Source organism: Apus apus, chromosome 12, assembly GCF_020740795.1.
Source record: "Apus apus isolate bApuApu2 chromosome 12, bApuApu2.pri.cur, whole genome shotgun sequence".
In the NCBI taxonomy this organism is placed as follows: Eukaryota; Metazoa; Chordata; class Aves; order Apodiformes; family Apodidae; genus Apus; species Apus apus.
The window spans coordinates 11322712-11345343 of NC_067293.1; the positions used below are offsets into that span (position 1 = coordinate 11322712).

The following is a 22632-nucleotide window of genomic DNA, read 5'->3' on the forward strand; positions in this document are numbered from 1 at the left end:
GTGCCTGAGATTATTTAAATCTATTTCCAGGCAACTGCCTTACCCACTAAGCAACAAACTCATGCTACTTTTCTTCTGGTTTCTTTAGCCCAGTGTAACTTGGACTATTTTCTATAGGTGAAGGTATCAAGAGAGAAGGTAAGTGGTGCATGCACACCCACAGCCAACAGCTGAGTAATGAGCACTCTCTTGGAAGGAGGGAACTGAACCATAAACACTCCAATTACTGGACACCTCTTCTCTGGGCCTCATTTTTAGGGTTAAGCAAACTCAGTTCTTCAAAAGAGCAAAGATCCCACTTTCAAAAGAGCTCAAAAGAGCTCAGGTGAATACAGACACACAGTCTCAGTGGCTCCCTTCTGAACTACCCGAGGTAGATATTCACTGACAGCAGGAGACACAGGTTCCAGTCTCACACACTGCAGAAAAATGTATCTGGCTCAGGGATCTGGAAGTTTTTGGCACTTGAAAGTCTTTCTTAGGATCTAATATTCATAAATCCTGTGTGACTGTTTCTAGCCTGTACACATTAGTTATATGCAACAGTCATCTTTAAAACAGATTAAAGGATAAATACATCCATGCTAAAATCTTCGGGTTCAGTACCTACAGCTGCAAGTACGTTTATCAAGAAAGTGACCAGAAAAGAAAAAGTTGGCAACATTTAAGGAAGGCTTAAGGCATGAAGTCCTAATTAAGATTCTACTTAGATCATTATGCGTAACTGTATTCATTGTCCTTTCCACCCAGTTTTCTAGCTTTCAAATATTTGTCTTTTATGTGTCTCCTGGTGTTTAGCCTCATTGCATAGTTCAACAATATTTACAATGCTCTTAAAACAGTTTTAGGCAAAACCTGCTTGTGCCAGACTGCGAAGGTCAAACCCTTACTAATAGCAACACTGCCACATTCTACCTGGGGATCCTCACACTCCTCTCTCCCCAGAATACCCAGATAAAACCTTAAGCCATGACCTATATGGAAGTCTCTTCTTAATCAGGCATCTCTCTTACGGATTCTTGTGGTGATTTTGCTAAGCAAAATCCTCAAACTCACACCCTTCTGTGTAGGTTTGAAAACAGTGAAAATTTCTGATACTCACACTCAAAGTTTTGTGGGTAGGTAGAACTATGACATTAAGCACACTCAGTAACAGCATGAGAGTAGGTGCTACCTACTCCTGTTTGGGTGCCATTTTCTTACCAAAGGTGCTTCCTAATGAGAAATTCAAATAAATTATTGGTCCGAGTGAGCCCACAATTTGGCTGACAGTGGCATTAGTTAATTTCTTCTCTGACATTCCCAGGCACTCTTTTACTCTTGCTCTTCACAGGAAAATACAAACAACTCTCTTCCTGACACTGCTGTAGTTGTTTTAGTTCTTCTAAAGTTATCTTCTATATATATATTTACATTTTCCTTACAGCAACAGCTTTCCAACTTTCACATCTCTGCAACAGAACTATCGTGACTGAAGAGTGGAATATATTATGTGGTCCTCATAGTCATTTTTAAATCTTTCCTTAATCTCACCTCCAGAATGCCTGTATTCCTTATATAACTTGCTACAGTAAAGAGAGGAGTTTATGCTGGTGAAGCTGCAATTACCTTCTAGAGCTAATACAATCTTCCTAGAACACCATAGGTTTTACATTTGCTAAAAAAGTAGAAATTGCTCCAGTTACATTAATGTTTTACATAAAAAGAAAGAACAGTGAGCACAAGTTCTAGACTAATAATTCCTCTCATACTTCTAGCCACCAGTGTGTACAAGTATTAAAAAAAACCCAAAACAACAAAAAGCAAACTTAAGAAGCAAACCAGATTGCTGGGGGTGAGGAGGAAAGTAAGGAAAGTAACATTTATTTGGAGTTCCCTAACATATTGAGATATTTTTGTAAGCCTTCTGGCAGATGTTTTTCTCGTGATTAAGTTTCTCTCATGTAAAATAGTTTATTAAAAAGGATGGGCTCTGTTCCTAGCTTTCCACTTATGCTCTTGGCAAAGCACAAGCCAAACTAGGTATTGATCCATGGTGGGTAGCTCAAAAACCCTGCAGAGCTATGCAAGATGCAGAAGTATTTTTCAGAATTTGCCTCAGATGTTCCGACAGTCTTTGCTGCATGGCCCATTTATCTTCTCCAGAGGGAGCAGGGAACATTAATATGGAAACCAGATATTAAGGCAATATTCAAGCCATCATCTCCTAGGGAAGTGGGTTTACAAAGCTGCAGAGCTGTGGCAGGGTTTTTTTGCTATACAAACATCAAAGATGAATGCTGAATTCTACCTTCAGTCTTTCTCAATTCAAGTTTTCAGCAGTGCCTGCACAATCTATAAGGAACATTTACTCAGCCAGGTTCCTCCTTCCAGCAAGGTCTGTACAGGCAAGTTATCCCTCCTGCTCTCTAATCACCATCCTCAGTGAAATTAACCTGCATTTTGCTTTCTAGGATAGACTTAATGTGCTTGGTGAAGATGTTTGTTTGTTTTAAGTTTCTGTCTTGCTTATAAAAATTAACTGCAATACCTTAATCCCTACAAGTCAAACTGTAGAAACTGTCATCTTCCATTTCAACCTTTCCTTGCAGCTGAAGAACAAGCATGTTCTATTTCCACACTGTGTAATGGATGGCAAGGTTTCAGCTGACTTGTTGTTCACACCCCAGGCATACAAGCTATTGAGAAAATATTGGTTTTGTTACATGCCAGTTTAATAAAGTTTTATAACACCAAAGACTTCTGTTAGGAAAGTTCCTTACTTCACAGAATTTCATCAGCATAATTTTCTTCAGAAGGGTTTGTGAAAAGTGACAACAACAATAGAGCAGAAGGTCACTTTTTAGACTGATCAGTCTCATTAACTCTACCTTCTAATAACTTAATACCAGGATATGCTATGAGTACATAGAGATTAAACCAGGCTGCTGTTATAAAATAAGGTGGTAAACACAAACAGCAAGTGTCAGTTCTACACAATGGGAGTCAAACAGAACAGAAAAAGAAATCCAGCACAGGAGCAAGAGGAAGTAAAATCAGAGCCAAAGTACATCCCAGAGAAGTACCCAGAGGCACCCATCACATAATCGTGTATTTGCAGAGGTAACCCTGAACAGCACCTACATTCTGCAAGCAGTCCAGTGCACTTCATAAAATACATATATTTAAAGATTTAAAGAAACAGGATAACAACAAATAACAACAGAAAAGTTCTGAACATTCAGAGCTCACTGGAATAGTCTAAGAAGAGAAATAATGGGTAAAATTATCTAAGCAACTGAGCCAACAGCTTTCTACAAAGAGAGGTGTAGTTTAGAATCACCTGAAGGACAAGAATCAATACCCACAAGAAAACAAATGTAAAAAACCACATACAAATCACAAAGGCTAAGGGAAAAAACAAAGACTCTGGAATGAGCTTCCAAAAGAAAACTGACTTTATCTGGTTAAAGCATTTTTGGTCCTGTTGCTCTTGAAAGCAACAATCCTAAACTAGGTTCTGAAACAGAGGAAACAACTGCATTTATACAGATCATACTGTAAACTGAAAGAAAATTGCAAGATATTGAAAAAGACTTTAAAATCAGTGAACTGTTTAATTAACAGGAAGTACAAACAGTTGTTTTGGCACTGTGCTTGAAGGAAACCTAGAGATACACATTTTATTACCATGCTGATAGCCATACACAATACCCTAGATGAACTATCAAAATAGGAACTTTGCAGTCTTAAACACAAGTGCAACAGGGAAGAGTCGAGTCAGAGTCCCCACTAGCCTTCCACCATTCTTTTAAGTATGGCTCCCAGGCCACCTTTTGCCACTTTCAGTGGGGTCAGTTCTTCTTTATTCTCAATGTGAATACTTGCCCCGTGAGACACCAGCAGCTTTGCCTCCTCCACTCTCTCTTCATCGCAGGCTAAATGACTGTAATAAGAACAAGAAACCCACGGCCACTATTAAACAGTCTAAGCTTATAAACAAGCAATAATTATGCCTTGTCAAAATGACAGTGTGAATGCTGGGGAGGAGAGATACATCCTAGAACAACAAAACCACATGCAACCAACTACCTGTAGATTCCAAAGCTTACTGTCTAGTCTGTTGTCATTAAGCAACCCAAGAACGTTCCTCCTGCTACTGTCCTTGCAACATTAAGACACTTCATTAGGTTAGGATTTGGTTCTGCAGTCAGCAAACAATAAAGAGCACATAATCCACAGTGAAGCTGGAAAACTGAAATCTCTATTTGGAGAGTGATAAACCAAATAGTATGATGCTTAAAAATAAAATGAAGAGTTACAGCAAATGCAACAAATGCTTTTTTCCATTTGACACAGTGTCTTGAGAATAAATGTGTGTGTCCCAGGACAATCCTGGGTTTTATGCATAGCTAAAACATAGTGCTTGATCATATTCAGGGCAAAATCTTGATTCCACTGTTGACAAGGCAGAGTTCTGCCACCAACTTCAGAGCATTTAAGGTTTTTACTTTACAGATTCAACTGGTCTCTAAAGTAGTATCAAACACCAGACTGCTTATACTTAAATTGCAACTTATTTTCCTTAGAGAGGTGAAGAAAAAGCTTCCAAAATTAGTTTTGCTTGGCAGAACAGAGCAGGCCACCCTGCAAGACAAGTTTCCTCTGACTTCGATGTCATTAGCTCACCTTCCACCCTCTAGTGGCAACTAAACATCTTCCAAATAATTACAGAAAGTGTTCTACACTTCTAAAGTAGATGTAGCAACACAAATTGAAGTATGTGTGTACAGACACACTTAGACAAAATACTAAGTATGATTTTCTCAAATCCGTTTTAATTACACAGGGGTGTGAAGCAAGGGACTACTCTGAGGCAAAGTAAACTAAAAAAAGAAACTGAAGTAATGGACTCATTTCATTTCATAGACACGATGCTATATTAAGCAAAGTAAAAATAAAAAAAATACTTACAGAGGAGTATTCCCTTCAGAGTCCTGTATATCAACAGATGCCTTGTGCTGCAGAAGGATCTGTACCATTTTTAGGTTTCCTTTGGCTGCTGCTCTGTGTAATGGGGTGGATTTAAAATGATCCGTTGCATCCGGATCAGCTCCGTTCTCTAGAAGCATGATTGCAATCTGAACATGCAGAACGAGAAAGGGGGAAGAAAAGTTAAGGTAACTAAACCCTTCTTGGCACGAGCAACAGCACCCCCAGGAGCACAGGCCAACTTACCTCCTGCTTGTTTTTGGAGGCAGCATAATGCAGGGGTGTGCAGCCGTTCTGGTTGGCAGCATTGACCTGAGCCCCCCTGGCAATGAGGCCTCTCACAATCTCGTCCCGGCCCGCCGAAGCAGCAATGTGCAGGGGAGTCCAACCAGCCTACAGAGGCAGGAAAAAACCCATGTTATTCAAGCCAGGGGAGTTTCAGGCAAAAAACATGGCAAAGCACAACCCCAGTACAGACTTGGCTCCTGTTATCTTGCATGGCACTTTATCCCTGCAGAATTAACAGTAATGTTTTTTTTTATAAGGAAATAAGAGTGGCAGAAAAGGGTGTCCAAAAGTTTATGCAATCTTTTCTAGATCCCAGCCTCTAATTAAACTGAACGGGCAATATTTCCGTCCTTGATGATCTCACAAAGCTTCGTAACAGATGTAATTATTTCAGCCCTTCCTCTAGGACAGTGACAATCTCCCGCGGAACTGCAAAACCCCTGATCCTGCCACCTGCTCTCTAGTGCCTTCCCCAGCAACGGGAAATCTTTAGGGTACCTCATGATTTGGCACAACACATTTAAGAAGATCACACTGAGATAAATGTAACATGAACCTGTCCCAAACAACCCGAACACCCGTTTTCTCAAGTTTGTTCATAAGAACAGTTCTCCTGAGCTTTCTTGACAATAAGCAAGACTCATCACTGCCCTTCTCTTCCACATAAACAGCGAAATACGTCAGTTTGCCTTTCTAGCACACACACAGCAGCAGTGCGCACCTTTTAAAACCTCCCAGAAACCACACCGGACCCACCAACCGGGGGGAGGAAAGGAAATGGGGCGACCAGCGCCAGGAGCCACCGCGAGCTGCCCCAGCCCCACGGCAGCAGCCCCTCACAGGGGTGAGGGGGTCCCGGGAGAGCTGCGACACTCACATCGTCCTTGTCGCCCACAGGCACGCCGAGACCGAGGAGAAAGTTGGCGACGTCCGTGTGTCCCGCCGAACAGGCCCAGTGCAGCGCGGTCCGGTTGTCCTGAGGGGAGGAGGGAGCGGCGGTGAGCGGGAGGCTGACAGGAACCGCTCCGCCGGGAGCGGCCCCGCAGGCCGCCCGCTCTCACCCCGCCGGGCAGGGAGGGCCGCAGCCGGCTGACCTGGTCGGCCTTGGTGGCCAGGGCCCTGTCGCGCTGCAGCTGGTCCCGCAGCTCCTCCAGGCGCCCGGAGTAGGCCAGGTTGCAGACCCCGACATCGGACACCGCGTCCCCCATCCTGCCGCCTCCCGCCTCACCACAGCGGCAGGGGCGGGGCTGCGGCCCGGCCGCCGCCAATCAGAGGGGCGCAGGAGCCAGTCCAGCCAATCACAGCTCCCGGCCCGCTCCGCTCCCCCCTCGGCCCGCTGGGGTTTGTAGTTCAAGGGGGCGGAGAGCGGCTCCTCTGGGCGGGGGGACTACATCTCCCAGGGTGCCCCGCGCCGCGGCCGTGTTGTGCCTCCGTGTCGGGGCGCGGCGGAGGAGGAGGATGGTGGCAGCGGGAGGATGGAGGCCGGTGAGGGCGGCGGTGCCCGCGCGGGGCGGGCGGGACTCGGGCCCGGCCCTGGGGCTGGCGGCGAAGGGCTAGGCCGGCCGCCCGTCCGTCCCGGGGGCCGCCAGCGGGGCCGCGCCGCGGCGGGAGCTCCGGCGGGCGGAGGAGCGAGGCCGGGCGAGGCCGGTCGGTGCTTTCCGCTGTCAGGAGCTCGGCTGGCGGGGAGGGACCAGGCCCCGCGGCCTCCCCCGGGCGGTGGGCGTGGGGCGGAGGGGCGAGGCCGGGGCTCCGGGCGGCCTGAGGCCGGTGTCCCCTGGAGCTCGGGAGGTGCCGCGGTTCCGCCGGGAGCCCCGGCCGGGCTGCAGCGGCAGGAGGGTGCGAGCTCCGCAGGGCAGAGACCGGTGCTTTTCCCCCGGCTGGTGTGAGGTGTCCTGTGGGAGCGGGGCTGGGAGATCCAGGGGGGACGCGGCGCTCGGCTGCTGCACTTGGGGAGAGACTCTGAAGTCTTTGAAGAGCCTGTTCGCTCTGCCAGGGCGGTGAGTTTTCTGATAGAGAAGGCGGGGCAGTGTCAGAGGTTCTTTTACTCTGTAGACAGTCTTGGGAGGTGAGTTTGTAATGTTTTTTAACAACTGTCAGCACAAGCAGACTAACAGTGTTTGCACTGGCCCTGGGCGCTCGAATCAGAGGGTTCTGGAGCTCAAATTCACTTCTGATTGCTGTAGTGTATATTTTCACATTGATTGCTTTTTAATATATTTACCTGATGATTATTCATTCCTTATACTATATGTATGTGCACTTACTTGAAGAGTAAAATGTAGTTGAGTTTGTGTTCAACTTTGATTTTTTGACAGTATCTATTCCTTAAGATTTTAAAATAAAATATTTAAAAGAAGCTATTTTACATTCCGTTTTTACCCTTGAAGGCCTGTTTTATTCTTCCAACAAACCCTAGTTTAATTAACTATATATTAAAAAAATATTGAATGGTCTTCTTTAAGTAATATGAATTATCACAGAATCATAGCACAGTTTGGGCTTGGGAGAGACCTTAAAAGGTCATCTAGTCCAACCCCACGATTGTTTGTTATTTACAGCAAATTGATCTAAAATTGAATGATTACATGAATACATCTTCTATTTTGAGGTGTTTCAAATCTCCAGTTAGGAAGGTAAAACCCAGTCTTGCTAACACTTTTCACATGCTTTCCATTAAGCACAAGGCCACAGTTGCTCTGGGTGGCAGTATTTGTACATTTAAGGTCGAGCATGGGCACATACACCCTGATGCCTAAATTGTTTTTCCGTTTCCTCATTTCCTTGAACCAAATCTTACTCTCCCTGCAGTCAGCTTGAACTTCTGCTACTGGCTTCAGTCAGGCTGCTTATAATCAAGTGTCAGCCATGTTATTCTCTCAGCACTTGCTGAGGATCAAAATAAAAACCAGCCAAGACATTGGATATGGCAGCGTCAGAACAGCTTGTTAAAGGAAGAGAGTAAATGCAGCTGGCAGCACTATTCAGATGACCCAGGGACTGCAGAGACAAGCTACAACTAAGAACTCAAAAGTTGTGCATAAAAGAACAAAGGGATAAAATGGAGTTTGAATTTTGTGTGTTCCTGTACAGTTTTATCCAGGTATGAAAACCAGATCACTATTTTGTCAGACTACTTAGAAGAATTCCCAGAAACTGATGAGCCAGTGTGGATTCTAGGAAGGCAACACCACCTAAACACAGGTATCTTTAGAATGAAAATTCATCTGTAATATCTGTAGACCATTTAGAGATTCACATGCAAGAGCAGCTCCTGATTTCTTTATGTTCTCTAAATGTCTCATGAGAGAAGTTTATTTTTCTCCATCAACAAGAAACCAGCCATAAGCAGTGGTGTTTGTGCTGTAATGAAACCATTTACCAGTGTACTTTCTACCATAATTCATGCAAAGAGATAGTACTTGTAGCAGAGGCTGGTTAGGTATGAGGCTGGTCACTTCTCAGCATCAGAAGTCTCAGAAATAGATAAATAAATAACTATGGGGGGAATGTTCAGTGTTCCTAATGTTATTTTCTCCTGAGGGGTGATGTCTGTGACCTGTTATTTGCAACTAAAATTATATCTCAAAATAATAAGAATAAATTGATTTAGGGCATGTACTGTATTTTTATTAAAATAAATATATAACCTAGAAGTCACAAGCAGCTTGATGCATTTATACAGATTATATAAAAACAAGAGTTCAGAAATGAGGCTTGTTCCCTGGGGAGAAGACAAGGGTGTCCTCCTGGGTGCCAGGTCCGGGGTGGTTCTGTCGGCACAGGCAGGGTGCTCAGGACAGCCCAGGGCAGCACTTCCAGCACTGAGGGATCCCTTGGAAAGGCCACTGCTCAGAGAAAGTGCAGCAAATGAGATTGTTAAGAATTCTTCAGAACCTTTGGGAAAATTTTGTATGTGCGTGTATTAAAATCCCCCAATATCTATTTAATTAAATTTAATATTATTAACCTTTTTTTTTTTTTTTTTTTAAACGACTTTTCAGTGGGCTTTGGAGGTAATGCATAATTCCATTTTGGTTTGCATGGAGAAATTCCTTACCCTTCTGAACTTGCTTTACCAGTTTTTTCTTGAGGATGCAGTTCTCCATAGTTGTTTCATTCAAGCTGGGCATAGTCATTCCAATCACCTTGTAAAACTTCATTGGCTAATAATGATTTCATCCTTAATAAGTAACTCTTAATTGCAAGTCTACAAAAGCTCTCTCTTCAAACAGTTAAAAAATCCTTTAAGTGTTAAGGGTCTTTCACGTAGAAGCTAACAGGAATCATCCATGCACTTTGGGTATTGACAGGGAAAATTAGAATTTTTCAGTTTTAAAGGTTGTTTTTAATAATTTCTTTCCTTTTAAAAATGTTCCAGACAAATCTAAGTTCTTGTTGGATATAAGTTCTCGTCTCTGGTTTACGTACAGAAGAAAGTTTTCACCTATTGGTGAGTATACAGCAGGCCAGCTGTGTTGTTGTAAGTGAGGTAGCAGGATTAGTGATGTTATCATGGACTGAAAAAATATTTTTATAGTATTAGCACTTTTTGAGCATAATTTTAACTGTTTATGCAAACTAAATATTGAAGCTGTTAAAAATGCTGTTTACTTGTACCTGCATATAATCAGGTCTTCACGTTTTTAAAGGAAGCAGTAGAGTTAGACCAGCAACATGGAAGGAAAAAGATGCCAAAGTGCCTTTGGTCCATAGGACAGTTGTTGGACGTTATAACTCTGAAATTTCCTCTGGGTGCTGCCCTCAGTGTAAAGCCCCAGCTGACTGTCATGAACTCTTCCTAACAGGAGGCACTGGTCCTTCGTCCGATGCTGGCTGGGGATGTATGCTGCGGTGTGGGCAGATGATGCTGGCACAAGCACTGATCTGCAGACATTTAGGAAGAGGTGAGCACTGTTGCTGCAGGAACTTCTGTGTTGTTTCAAGGCTGTTCAATTTTTGTTGTAGTTTTCCATAAAAAATCCCAAACCTAAATTTATTTATGAAACTTCCTTTGATGCCCTGATAGAAGTTACTCATGGATTATTCTTGGGGCAAAATCATGCCAGCCTTTAGCAGACAAGTAGAGGGAGGACCTATAGGGAATCCTGTTTCATTATTTAATAAATCTTGTTGAGGAATACCCAAGTTGAGGCCAAGGAAAAAGCTGTGGCCATGGGTCTGAGTTCTTACCCTTCTCTTCATTGCCTACGTAGCCACCAAATGCTCGCACACAGTGACTGTGTGAACAGTGGCATAATGATAGACATCATACAAAGTACTTCACAGACCACCCACCCGTCACCAGCCTGAGGTCCAAACCCCACAGCAGAGCCCATTAGTGCAAGATCTTAAGCCCGTATCAACACCTCACACTCCAGGATCACAGGTGAGTATCATAGGTCTGGTCTGTGTGTAGCTGCTGTATCAATTAAATTGTTACAATTAGCTCTGTAATCCTTGTACTGTTGTGCTTTGGTTTCCATGGCAGCGTGGTTTATGGATTGATTGACTTTAATAATGGATTCCACAGAAGGATTTATTCACTTGAATATCTGAATCCACAGAATGGAGGTACAAGGATGTAACTGAAAAAGTAGGGAAACATCACCTAAGAAAAAAGAGAACTTGAGCTCATTGTTTGTAGCTACTTCACAGTCTCAGCCCTGAGTGAGCTTCTCTGTCAGTCAAGAGGCATCCATGGCAAAGCTGTATTTTGGGTTTTGCTGTGGGAGACGTCCAGTGTTGTGTCTGGACTCTGCTTTATGGATCTTGTATCATTATGGTACAAATGCTGACAGGATGCTTACAAATCTGGCAAAATCTAAACAGATTGTATAGCTTTAAATGATCTTGGAAGTTCACATTCAGCAGTAGCCATCAGTTGGCAGCAGTGATCACTCAGAATGTATTTGCAGTTGATTTTTTTTATTTTCCCAGCTTTCACAACCTAGCCTGTGATAATAAAGGATAGATTGGTAATAAATGACCAGCTGTGACTTCTAGGAACTCTAAACAAAATGTAAATACTAGAGATGAATTGTACATTAGTCTTTTAACATCTCATTTTATGGCTTTCTACTATCTAGAAATTTGATCAGGATGATGCAATCATTATTTTTTAACCTATATAACTTTTTTCCTGTAAGATTGGCAATGGGAAAACCACAAAAAACAACCAGAAGAATATCATAGAATCTTACGGTGCTTTCTAGACAGAAAGGATTGCTGTTACTCCATTCACCAAATGGGTAAGAACACACATCAACTTCTTGGTTTTTCCACTGAAATTTTAACACTACTGTGTTGAGACTTTCTAATTTGAAATATGTTAATTCAAAGTTTGAAAAAAGTTAGGATTAAGATCATGTGAATGTTTATATATAAATAAAAATCCATGCAAATGAGTGCAAAGTATAATAATTGAGAAATGTTATTCACTGAGACCTAAATAAGTCTGTATACTAGAATCTAGCTCTTGATACTTGGGTACCAGAGTTGATAGGATTAAAATAGACTGTCACAAAGCTTATTGCTGTAATTTCTAATAAAGGACATTAATATTTGTAATCCTCATTACAGTTTAGAAACCTTTTGTAAAGAGTGTAGCAGACATTCAGACTTGAAAAGAGCATAGATTGAGAAAATAATTGTTATTAGTAAATAGACTTTGCAGTGGCTCTGGAATGTATGTCTATATTGGCAGGTCATGCTATTTTACAGAAATTGTGACCAGACTCTCAGTGGCCTTTTTTTTTTTTTTTTCCCCTGTGTGTGTGTTCCCTCACAAAAACAGCTCAGATGGGTGTTGGAGAAGGGAAATCAATTGGAGAATGGTTTGGACCAAATACAGTTGCTCAAGTACTGAAGTAAGTCATGTCACACTAGCTCAACTTGACATCTCCTCCCCTGGGGCCACTGAGCTCAGAGATCCAGACATGGCCCCAGACAGTTTTAAAGGCTGATCTTTCTCTGTCAGGGTCAGGAATACATATCCCACCTGTTTGCAAGCACGGTGCAGACCATGGTGGGCAGGTACTGTGTTGGGACTGTCAGAATCCTAAATTTTAATATACCAAGAGCTCTGGGGAAGCCCTGCAAAAATGGTCTCTCTTGCTGTGCTGTTCCTACCACTCTTTCTCACAAAGCAGCACAGATTTGACAGGTGCCACCGTGCAGGACAGAGGGGTGCTGTGAAACATCAGTGACACCATTCAGGCCAAGGAGGGAACTGAGCTGCAGTTCTTCACTGAGCTTTGGTTCTGCTGAAGGCTGCTGGGGAAAACATGGGCAGCTCCTCCTAAGTCTGGAAGCCATGCTTAAAAGAGTTGGCTTTGCTCCCTTTCTGAAGCATAGGTGGAGATGCCAAATCTCAAGTGGATGGCAGACTGTGGGTCCAGAGAGCTCAGCAGAAATGTTTTTGCAGCCCTGGGACTGACACGTTCTGGAGAGCAAGAGAGGAGCTAAAGCATGCCCTGGCCTCCAGCTCTTTTCATTTAAAAAATCTTTATGGCTTAGTGCTCACATACAGGTTTTTCTGGCTGTAGACAGCTGACTGCCTTTGAAGTGTAGCTCCCTTTCCCAGAGTTTTGGATTTCACAGAAACCTGTGTGCTTAATGCCTCCCTCCTAACCTCTGGGTGCCAAAAACCTTCAGCTGATGTAGCTTTTACCACCCTGGGTCTGCTGTCCACATGTGCACAGAAATAGTTCCACTGAATTTAGTGGAACTTCTTAAGCAAAAAGATGCAGAACTGGCCCAGGGATTTTTTCCTTCTCTAAACAATGCCAGGCACAATGGGCAGGATCCCATTGTGGATGTTATTGCATGCAATAAAAAGCCAATAAATCTAATTATGTGGTTGAGCTGTTACTACCAACACATTTGGCAAAAGGACAAAACAGTTTTCACATGGGAACAGTGTGTGTGCTTTTCCTGGCAACACTTAGTATTTATTTTTCTAAATATATTAAACATTAAATATTCAAAGTTATATTTTTATTACTTGGAGATTTTAAAAAAATCCAACAAATATATTTTTCTAAAGAAACAACTGGATTTTTTAAACTCCAGAATAATCCAGTAGTCCTGAATGAAAAGCTACCTTTGTGGTCCTAATTAGTTTATATTAATATTATCTTAATGTTTTCTAGGAAGCTTGCTTTATTTGATGAATGGAATTCATTAGCAGTTTATGTATCTATGGACAATACAGTGGTCATTGAAGACATCAGTAAGTGAAACATTAGTTTTCTGGTTATATTTTATTTAACTGCACTTTCCTGAATCTATCTAAATATGTATCTCAGCATTTTAGGCCATCCTTATTAGTTCTAGCAGCGTGTCTGCTGGAGTTACTTCTACTAAAGAGTTACAATTCCCGAGCCCAGCTCCTTTTCTCTTAGAAGGGGAGCTCTGTGAAGATGTCTGGCCAAGGACCGTAGTCCATGCCGGGGAGGCAGATCTGCCCCGTGGTGCTGTGTGCAGTCACTAATGGCTGTTCCTGTTCCCACAGAGAAGATGTGCTGGTCCCCCCCACAGGGCGGCAGCGCGGCGCTCGGCAGCGCCCACCCGCACAGAGGCGCTCTTGGCCGGAACAAGAGCACAGCAGGATTCTGCCCAGGCTGGAAGCCCCTCTTGCTCATTATACCTCTGCGACTGGGGATAAACCACATCAATCCAGTGTATATCGATGCATTTAAAGTAAGGGTTGTTTGGGCTTTTTTTTTTTTTTCAGTCAATTGCCTGTTATTGCAAAATCAGTTCAGGTATCTTACATCAAGAAACAAATCAGCCATAATTTCATTTTTCTCCCTTTGAACTCAGGAATGCTTTAAGATGCCACAGTCTTTGGGAGCATTAGGAGGGAAACCAAATAATGCCTATTATTTCATAGGATTTTTAGGTAAGAAAAAAATTAACTTCTTAAAAATATGCATATGATGTAGAGAGAGGGTATTGCTTTTTCTAGAAGGAGAACTAGTAAGCAGTATAAGCATGAGAATAGAGAAATGAAGAAACATACCTCAAACACTTCAGGAACCGTGTGATATCATCTTTACAGAATGGAAAAGTAGCAGCAAAGCTTGGCTTAAAAATAAGTAACAACACACTGAGAATAACTGATGGCATTTGACAAGTGTCAGATGTCACAACTGCTAAAATACTGATATTTTTTTTTTCCCCTAATCATTAATACTTCATAACAAACTGTTTATTCTTTTGCTTTGCAGATTTCTTAAGACATTTTCTGAGAGCAGTCTCTTTTTCACTTTCTTCCATGTCTTCCTTTATTAATTAAAGCAATAGTTAATAGTGGACTCAGTCTTTCAGAGTTCACTCGTTTGATCCATAATTTTATGGATATTTCATTCTTCCTTTTGCAAAACCTGTTTTAGTCAGATACCTCATTCCAATTTCTGAATTAATGCCTAATGGGATTACAGATTGTGTTTGTGGTCATCCTGTACCTTTTGATTTGTGAAATGTAAGGAATTACAAGAGTTGAGATTTTTTTTTTTTAAAATGTGCCGGGCCTCACATAGGAAAGTACATGACAAAGGTAGAACAAATCAACCAAAAATCTACAATAATAGCTCACAATGGAAAATGATACTAATTACCCTGTGGAAAATTGTGTCTAACTTTCTGATTTTCTTGAAGACTCCCTAGTTAGTAACTCTAAATGTTTTTGACTGTGATGGTAATCTAATCTCTGTTTTACAAATCTGGATGAAATAAGTGGTTATTACAGTCTCCTGCTTATTACCAACATAGGGATTTTATCTATACAGGCAATGAGTTGATATATTTGGACCCTCACACCACTCAAAGTTTTGTTGATTCAGAAGAAAATGGCACAGTTGATGACCAGAGCTTCCACTGCCAGCAGGCTCCACACAGAATGAAGATCATGAATTTGGACCCTTCAGTAGCTTTAGTAGGTGTTTGGAAATAAGAGATGGTATACTTGATTTCTCAGTAAGATCTCTGTATATTGATACAGGCACTAAGGCATTTCCTTGAGCAGAATCAGGACCACAGGGCAGTCTTCTACAATCTAAAATTCAACACATGGTAGTTTAATGTATCCTATGTAGTTAATATATAATCTTAGGAGAAGCAGGGAACTGGCTGTTTGTGTCTGAGGGAGCTGATTTCATTTTCTTTACTGAGCAGCATTTACCTTTTGCAAGAAGTATTTTGAAGGTCAAAGCAAGGAATAGAATCAGGTTTCTCTGTTTTATTCCATCACTACCACATATGCACGGCCACTCTGGACAAAGAACTTAAGTTAAACTTATGTCATAATTTACAAATCTTCAAATGGAATTACTTTTAGAAGTTATTCAGTATAGGTCACAGGGATACTGTGGCAGTTGAAGAAATTAAATCTGATCCCATGCCAGTATTCTGTGGTTGGGTTATGGGTAATTGTCACTTGACACATACATTTCTAAAGCTTTACACAGTGCATGAAGATACCTCAGCATCCTTCACTCATGGACATGTTATTATTTAACACTACTACTGTGTGTGCTTTTTCCTTAGGGCTTCTTCTGCAAAGAAGAATGTGATTTTGATAACTGGTGTAGTCTTGTACAAAAGGTAATAATACCATTTTTAAGAAAAGGACATTCCCATTACATCTTCCTCTGCGTGCACATTAAAGAGCCACAGGGAAGAATGCATTAGTGCATCAGGGATCGCCAGTACTACTGAATTGCTAATTGGAGCTTGTTCATCACTTTGCCAGCCATGAACCCTGCCACTTGGAAAATGTGTGTAAACAGATACCTTTGAAAGTTTCTTTTTTTAGAACCACTATGTTAGTGGCTGAAACTTGCTTTTATTTATCAGAAAATGACTAAGTTTTAACTGTCACATTGCAGCAGTATATTTGCTTCCTGATCCTTTTTTATTGCTTGATATATTATTACAACTTCTAATTATGACTGTTGGTCCCTGGTGCCACAGAAGATCTGATTCTCTAAGTGCTGAATCCCTCCAGCTCCTGCTGAACTGGGGGACACACAAAAGGTGCTTGCTGCCACTGGAGAAGGACTTGAGGACATTTCTGCATGCAGTTGTTATACTAAGCAATAGAAGGATGAATGTGAAGTAACATCAACCTCTAAAGGCATGTTAAACAAAAAAAACTAGTTTGTAAACAACTGAAATACAGAATATGATGTAGCTTACCTGATAGAAAAGGAGTGGGATTTGGCTTTTAATACCTTGTTTCTCCTGATCAAAACTTGGTTTTTTGGAACTGATAGATCTGTCTTTTGTCTTATTGATCAGCAGAAAATTTGAACAGAGAGGTCCATGCAAGTAATTTTCTTTTAAAAGGCAGAAAATGCTGTACTTGGTGTCTGCTTGCTACAAATAAAGAAAATTACAGGTGTACAGATATTAAAGCTAATTGTAACATACTGATAACTTATAGGACAGTTCAGATCTGTCTTGTAGGTGAGTTTTCAAGTAATCCTACAGAGATCTGTGAAGCAGTGATGCCCAATGGCAGATATTGAAAGAATAGGTTTTCAATGTGTATCTGCATAAAGCTATTGTTTTTTTCATTGAGATACATCATTAAACATGTTTTTAATTAAGGAGACATTTTTTTAATGTTTGAAGATTCTCTTGAGGCATCTTTTAAAGTGGAAGTATTCTGTCCTCAGGAGATTCTAAAGCAACAGAGTCTACGGATGTTTGAGCTGGTCCAGAAGCATCCACCTCACTGGCCTCCTTTCATACCTCCAACAAAGCCAGAAGTGACAACCACAGGAGCAGGTGCAGTACTGACTGACAGTCTGATGTGCAGCAGAATGTTCCTCATTACCAAACAGAAGAATAATCACAAGTGGAGTAATTCTGGATTCCTATGTGTGAAGCAGTCACCATGTGATTAAATGCTTCTGTTGTACAGAGTATCAGTTACCCAAACAGGCCACATAACATTTGCTAGCACAGATAGTTATCTTTTTTAAAATTAATCTTACAAAATACTTTGAAGGACACATTCCAGAAAAATGGGGGGGTTGATGTGTTTAAGTAAAAAAAATCAGGCATGTCTTTAGATTCTAAATTGTTGCTTGGGTTATTTGTTGTGGTGTTTTTTTTTTTCAGAACTCATTGAATCTACTGACAAACTATTTGAATTGGAAGAAGAATTTGAAATCCTGAGTGTATGAAGGAAACTGTGGTGACCCTTCTGAGTATTGAACACATTTGCTAATATTATTGCATTGACTTAAACAGCCATGTTAGCCCCAAAGTGCCTGAAACTACAGATAGCAGAGCACAAAAACCTCGTAGCATCCACAACTCCAACAGGGACAGTTCCTGCTGTCAAAGACCTTACCCAGATGGAAAGGCAGTAAAAGATCATCTTATAAGACCCTTGAAAGGGAATGTCTTTAATGTGTCTTTCCTGAAGACAAATGGACCTTTCAGATTAAGGCAAAAATAAGTGTATCACTGGGCTGTATGTTTGGAGAAAGGGATAACCCCAATGGATATTTCTTGCTCTCGTATAATGCAATAGTTTAGTTCTTAAAGCAAAACAGTCTTCAGTTAAGGAGGATGTTTACTTCTCTTCCCTCCTGTGGGCTGCTTCATAGAAAAAATACATTGTCTTGTTTAAAAGATCGACTGGATCAGAAGAAAATTGTTTCCTTGTTAAATATTTTAACATGTATTTGAGCAACCACACTTTATTACAAAAATGTTTCTGTAAAAGGAACTATGTCTAATGTATACGTTTTGCAATAGCCTTCCTGTTTCTGGGAAACCTCAAGAGGAACAGGAGACTCAAATAGTTGCTATAGATCACAACCACTGTTACAGTTATGATATATTTCACCTTGACCTTAAAATTCAGATCATTAAACACAGGCTGACTTTACTTTTGGAGCTAAAATGAGTCAAAGGTGGTTTAACTGTACCTTATTTATTTTAAAAAAGATTTACACAAGTTTCTCTGTTACAGCACTTTATATGTGCATCTAATAAATTTCTTAAGCTTTTCATAGGTTGTATGCTGCTATATTTTGTTAATTTGTGTGAACTATAAACCAGGTTATCTTAAAACTTAATATATAGGCATATGCAAATTACTTAACTGTTGTTTTTTGACTTGATGCCTTTTGAAATGTGTTTTGGTACAAGTGCCTTAATTCTACAAGTTTATCAGAACAGCCTGTGCAGTTTTGTTTCTAAGGCAGATTATCTCTTGAGCAGCCGTAAGGAAAACAGCTCAGAATAATTAAAGGCAAAGATGTTTTAATCCATCATAAAGTTCCTTTTTACTATCAGACAGTCCCCATTATGGTCATTTTGTCATGGCAGTGTACTGGACATGAATCACACAGTTTCATCTTCACCAATAAATGACAACATGGAGAAATACTGAACGCTGTCTCCTCTCACTTGCAGTTCTTGATCAGGGCCACTGATTTCCAAGAGTACCAGATCATATTCCATCTTACTTGCCTTCAACATTTATTAACCATTTTGGAAACTATACACTTTAAAAAAATGCAGCTAGTTTATGGAGAGGGGAAGAAAAAGCTATTTTTTTCTAAACAGAGCTTTACTTCTTAATTAATACATGAAGTTATTGTTCATGTAACTGCAGCTGTAGCCCTCTCCTCCCCACAGACAGAATAAAAATGAAGCCCCTCCTCTGAAATGTTCAGTCCTGAGCAGTAACTGCTAAAAGAAAAAAGTGAAGCACCTAAGTGAAAAAATAAAAATAATTAAAATCAGTTAGTGGAATACAGCATACTTGTTCCCCAACGGCTCTTAGCTGGTATGTAAACACTGTTCAGAGAAGAGGTTCTGGCCCTGCAGCCCTCCTGAAACAGTGTTCTTGGTGGGGTAAACAGATCTGTGAGAATGGGACTGATGGAAGAATGGCTGGTGCCTGGAATTCCCACCCATGCACCTGACAGAGGATGGCTTATGTGTAACCAGTGTGGGAAAAGGTTGTTGAATGTGATGGAAGTTTGGACATTGACAGCAGCAGAGCCAGGTTTTTACAACAGGATCTGTTCCCTAAAGACAGTGGTGCTTAAAATGCATAAGGCTCTGGTTCAGGAAAAATGTATTAATTGTATTTGCATGTGTCCATGTTAAAAAATAAAACCAAGTCCCTGTAGACACCACCTGAGTGACACACCTGCACCATGGCAGCCCAGTGGCTGAAAAAATCATTGTAGTTTGTCAGTTATTTGCACCAATTTTCAAAAACTAGTAAGCTTCACTGTGAACACAGTGTTTTACAGTTGCATTTGCATAATCCAAGATGCAAATAGAATATGATCAGTCTGTGCTAGGACAGATAAGGAGTAGATTGGATATTATGCATAAAACAATTGCCACTTGGGAGCATTAAAATGCTTTAAAGATATTTGCAAGATACAAACAAAGCAGTTGCTGATCTTTCATAACTGAGAATAAGATAAATGAAAGGGTAAGTTGTCCTTCACCAATTCCCTGCTCATCTCCAGTGGGGCTCAACTCTAGAACATGCAGAGCTCTCTGACCCCATACTAGGAAGATAATACTACATATATATGTAAATAATCACTAAAAGTAAAAATATCTGCTTAAAAGTAAGCATGTTCTTAAGTACTCTGCTGGCTAGACCTAGAGCCCTAGAGCCTAGTAAAGAAATAATGCTTTAAAAGAACATCTCATTCTTGCATTAATAATAATTTGCTGAACAATTTTGTCTTTAAGATTTTTTAAGGAAAGGTGATAGTGTATTTGCAAGGCACTTCTTTCAAATGTCCTAGAATGTCAATAAATAAGGATTTAATATGTTTCACCCTAGAGGAGATGATAACAACTTCAGCCCAACTAAATGAATTCATTCTATATATTAGCATACCTTTTTCATGGCCTTCCCTCAAAATGTACAACAATAATACAATTAGTGGCACTTTTTTAATTATACCCTGAAGAGAAGTGTGACTAGTTAACAGTGCATACACCAGAAAAACAACTTTTAAAAGTAACAGAAATAAAGCCCAGAGGAAGAAGTGTACATCACATAGTGTCTGTGGGAGTAAAAAATGTACATCCCATAACTGCTTACTTCAGTGTTTGCATAAGCTTGCAGGCTATCTAGCAAAGCCTCTACTCTTCAAATACACACAGCTTGAATAACTACAAAACAAGTGTTCCAGGGCTACCTCAGAAAGGAAATTCACATTCAGAGTAATGAAATGTTTCTGGTGGCTGCACATCATTTGACTGCAAGAAGCATAGATCTTGAAGCAGACATTTTACCTGGAATATATTTCAATAGAAAGCTATGAAACATGCTGGAGGTGTTTTGGATTCATCTTTGCATCAAAAATTGTATTTTTCACTGGGTTGGCTCTTTACAGTCAGCCGTGGATGGGAGTCTGAATTAGAATTGATTGCCTGTCACTGGAGGAAAGAACATTCCGTCTGTTTAATAAAGCAAAGCAAAACAAATCTTCCTAGGAAGTCAGTTATCAACCATTAATGCTTAGTGTTTCTAAGTCACCTACAATACACTGATAAATTTTAGCTAGCTCTGTATTTCATAGAAGAATGAGCCTTCATTCTCTTACACTAGACAAAATACTGTTTGCAAAGTCTCTAATAAAACGTAACTTCTGAGCAGTCTCTCTTGCTGATGACTGGCATGTGCCTTGGCCAGAGGAGTGGTGTCATGTGAGACATCAGTTACTCTTTGGTATTCATGAGGAAGTCACAGAGACTTTCTGAGGTAGCTATCAATAAGGGAAAACAACCCTATTGAAGTAAAAGCATAGCACCATGTTCCATTAATAAAAAAAACCTAAAAAAGATGGTTCAGAGCACTGGTCTTTTCCTCCTCTGTGTGCAGTCAAACTGCTGGGCCTGGAACTTGATTTCTGTAGAACTCTGGCTGTCTTGATTCACCCATCAACCACACACACAACAGGTTTATGGATTTGTCCTTCTTCACGTCAGTGATGTCCAGTCTTAGATGGCAAAGACTGTTAATGTTACTGTACTTGAGTTACTACAAGTTCTTCATGCACACCTGGCAGCGGCTGACCCTGGTGCGAAGCTGTCCTGCTTTCAGAGTTTCTGAGGGGGGAGCACTGACAAACTGCTGCGACTGTTCAACAGTTGTCAGCCAGAAGCTGTATTTGTTTGCAAAGTAATGGCATGTGCCCCTAGCACCGTTGCATTCAATGAATGGAGTAGCACGGAAATCCTCCAGGCAAGAGCCAGGTGAGACAAGGGACTGACCTCCACCTTCTGCACCGGCCGCAGTGTGCTGAAATGAAGAGGTCGATTTAAATGAGTACACGGGAACAGAATGGGAAGTAAACAGGAGTTGAAGAAGCAAAGGAATGTCCTTAGGCTGAATATACAACTCTGGAATAATGGAAAACTGGCTTTCCATTTGCAAGCTGGGAAAATTTGGACACAATAACACTGACTTCATAGTTTTCTAACAATCTTATGCTAACTAGATTCTAGGAATGTGCAACAGAAAATGTTCTTTTTCCACTGAGAAAGGGGATTAAGACAATGCTGTAGCTTAATTAGCATTTCCACATTTAAAGGTTTGAAGAACAATGAATTGCAATACAGAATTACTGCATCAATGTTACTACTGAACTTGAGCAGTGCAGGTGAGAAGGCCAGCTCAACGTGAGCAAACTTTATCAGCAGGCCAGCTGATAAAGAAATGCACCAGGGCACGAAGCTACAGGGCTCCAGTTTCCTGTAAGCAACTCACACAACAGAGTCTCAGTCACCTGATCAAAGATAAGATTTAGAAATGTTTAAAGCTGCTTTTGCATTACCAGTAGCACCCTTACCATAAGGAAGGAGTATCCTATCCATAGGCTGCGCCAACCAAGCGGGCACTGTGGGATGGTGATGTCCTGGCTGTGCACAGCCACAGCCTGGGAAGGTGCCTCACAGACGGAGCAACGGCTGATGTACTGTGGGATCTGAACACTGTCCACTGGCATCATGGGGATAGGAGCAGTGGTGGAGAGCCAATAGGACTTGTCATTTCGACTGGCGTAGTAGCACACTTCATTGATGTTGCAGTAAATAAAAGGCATGGTGCTGAAGCGAGGCAAACACGAGCCAGCAAAACCTGGAAGCATTGGAGAAGGGGCTGTACCAGGCATCTGCCAAATGCTCCAGCTCATACACACCAGACACAAGTGGCAAAGGATGGCATAAGTGACAGTGTTCCCAGAACAGATCCTGGCCAAACAGACTTCTACCACCTCTGCTACAGCCTCCTGCAGTACCAATGAAAATCGGTATGAAATTGAAATGGGATCTTGGCCTACATTGTTATGCCCAAGGGAATTCTACCAA

At 41.2% G+C, this 22632-nt stretch overlaps 3 protein-coding genes across 5 annotated transcripts in view; 1 reads left to right on the top strand and 2 right to left on the bottom strand.

Moving 5' to 3' along the window:
• Positions 1-3414: 3414 nt before the first annotated feature.
• PSMD10 (proteasome 26S subunit, non-ATPase 10) lies at positions 3415-6488 on the bottom strand. Its single transcript, XM_051630318.1, has 5 exons — positions 6354-6488; positions 6137-6235; positions 5218-5364; positions 4954-5120; positions 3415-3925 (listed from the first exon to the last, which is right to left on the bottom strand). The coding sequence occupies exons 1-5, from the start codon at positions 6465-6467 to the stop codon at positions 3772-3774; spliced, it is 681 nt and encodes a 226-aa protein (XP_051486278.1). The 5' UTR covers positions 6468-6488; the 3' UTR covers positions 3415-3771.
• Positions 6489-6672: 184 nt separating this feature from the next.
• On the top strand, positions 6673-18674 carry ATG4A (autophagy related 4A cysteine peptidase). Of its 3 annotated transcripts, none has more exons than XM_051630073.1 (13): positions 6673-6744; positions 8350-8460; positions 9638-9709; positions 10065-10163; positions 11406-11507; positions 12053-12125; positions 13410-13489; positions 13772-13959; positions 14083-14161; positions 15051-15196; positions 15808-15864; positions 16941-17052; positions 17389-18674. In XM_051630073.1, the coding sequence occupies exons 1-13, from the start codon at positions 6735-6737 to the stop codon at positions 17451-17453; spliced, it is 1194 nt and encodes a 397-aa protein (XP_051486033.1). In that variant the 5' UTR covers positions 6673-6734; the 3' UTR covers positions 17454-18674. The 3 variants fall into 3 exon arrangements, with proteins under 3 accessions (XP_051486033.1, XP_051486034.1, XP_051486035.1); XM_051630074.1 differs by having other exon boundaries at positions 8389-8460; XM_051630075.1 differs by lacking the exon at positions 6673-6744 and adding an exon at positions 7125-7256.
• Positions 18675-20784: 2110 nt separating this feature from the next.
• The window catches only part of COL4A6 (collagen type IV alpha 6 chain), an 80692-nt gene continuing 78844 nt past the window's right edge, over positions 20785-22632 (bottom strand). The window contains exons 43-44 of the mRNA XM_051630608.1: positions 22116-22402; positions 20785-21565 (exon numbers count right to left, since the gene is read on the bottom strand). Of these exons, the coding sequence (XP_051486568.1) occupies positions 21305-21565; positions 22116-22402 (548 nt within the window). The 3' untranslated portion in view covers positions 20785-21304. The remainder of the gene's footprint in view (positions 21566-22115; positions 22403-22632) is intronic.

Bases quoted from the DNA above. Each gene is read 5' to 3' on its own strand.
- ATG4A (XM_051630073.1), top strand. The intron at 10,164-11,405 runs GTGAGCACTGTT...TTTTCCTGTAAG, and splicing joins CTGCAGACATTTAGGAAGAG to ATTGGCAATGGGAAAACCAC. The intron at 12,126-13,409 runs GTAAGTCATGTC...AATGTTTTCTAG, and splicing joins ACAGTTGCTCAAGTACTGAA to GAAGCTTGCTTTATTTGATG.
- PSMD10 (XM_051630318.1), bottom strand. From the start codon at position 6,467: ATGGGGGACGCGGTGTCCGATGTCGGGGTCTGCAACCTGGCCTACTCC. The intron at 6,236-6,353 runs GTCAGCCGGCTG...TCCTCCCCTCAG, and splicing joins TGGCCACCAAGGCCGACCAG to GACAACCGGACCGCGCTGCA. The intron at 5,365-6,136 runs GTGAGTGTCGCA...CTGCCTCTGTAG, and splicing joins CTGTGGGCGACAAGGACGAT to GCTGGTTGGACTCCCCTGCA.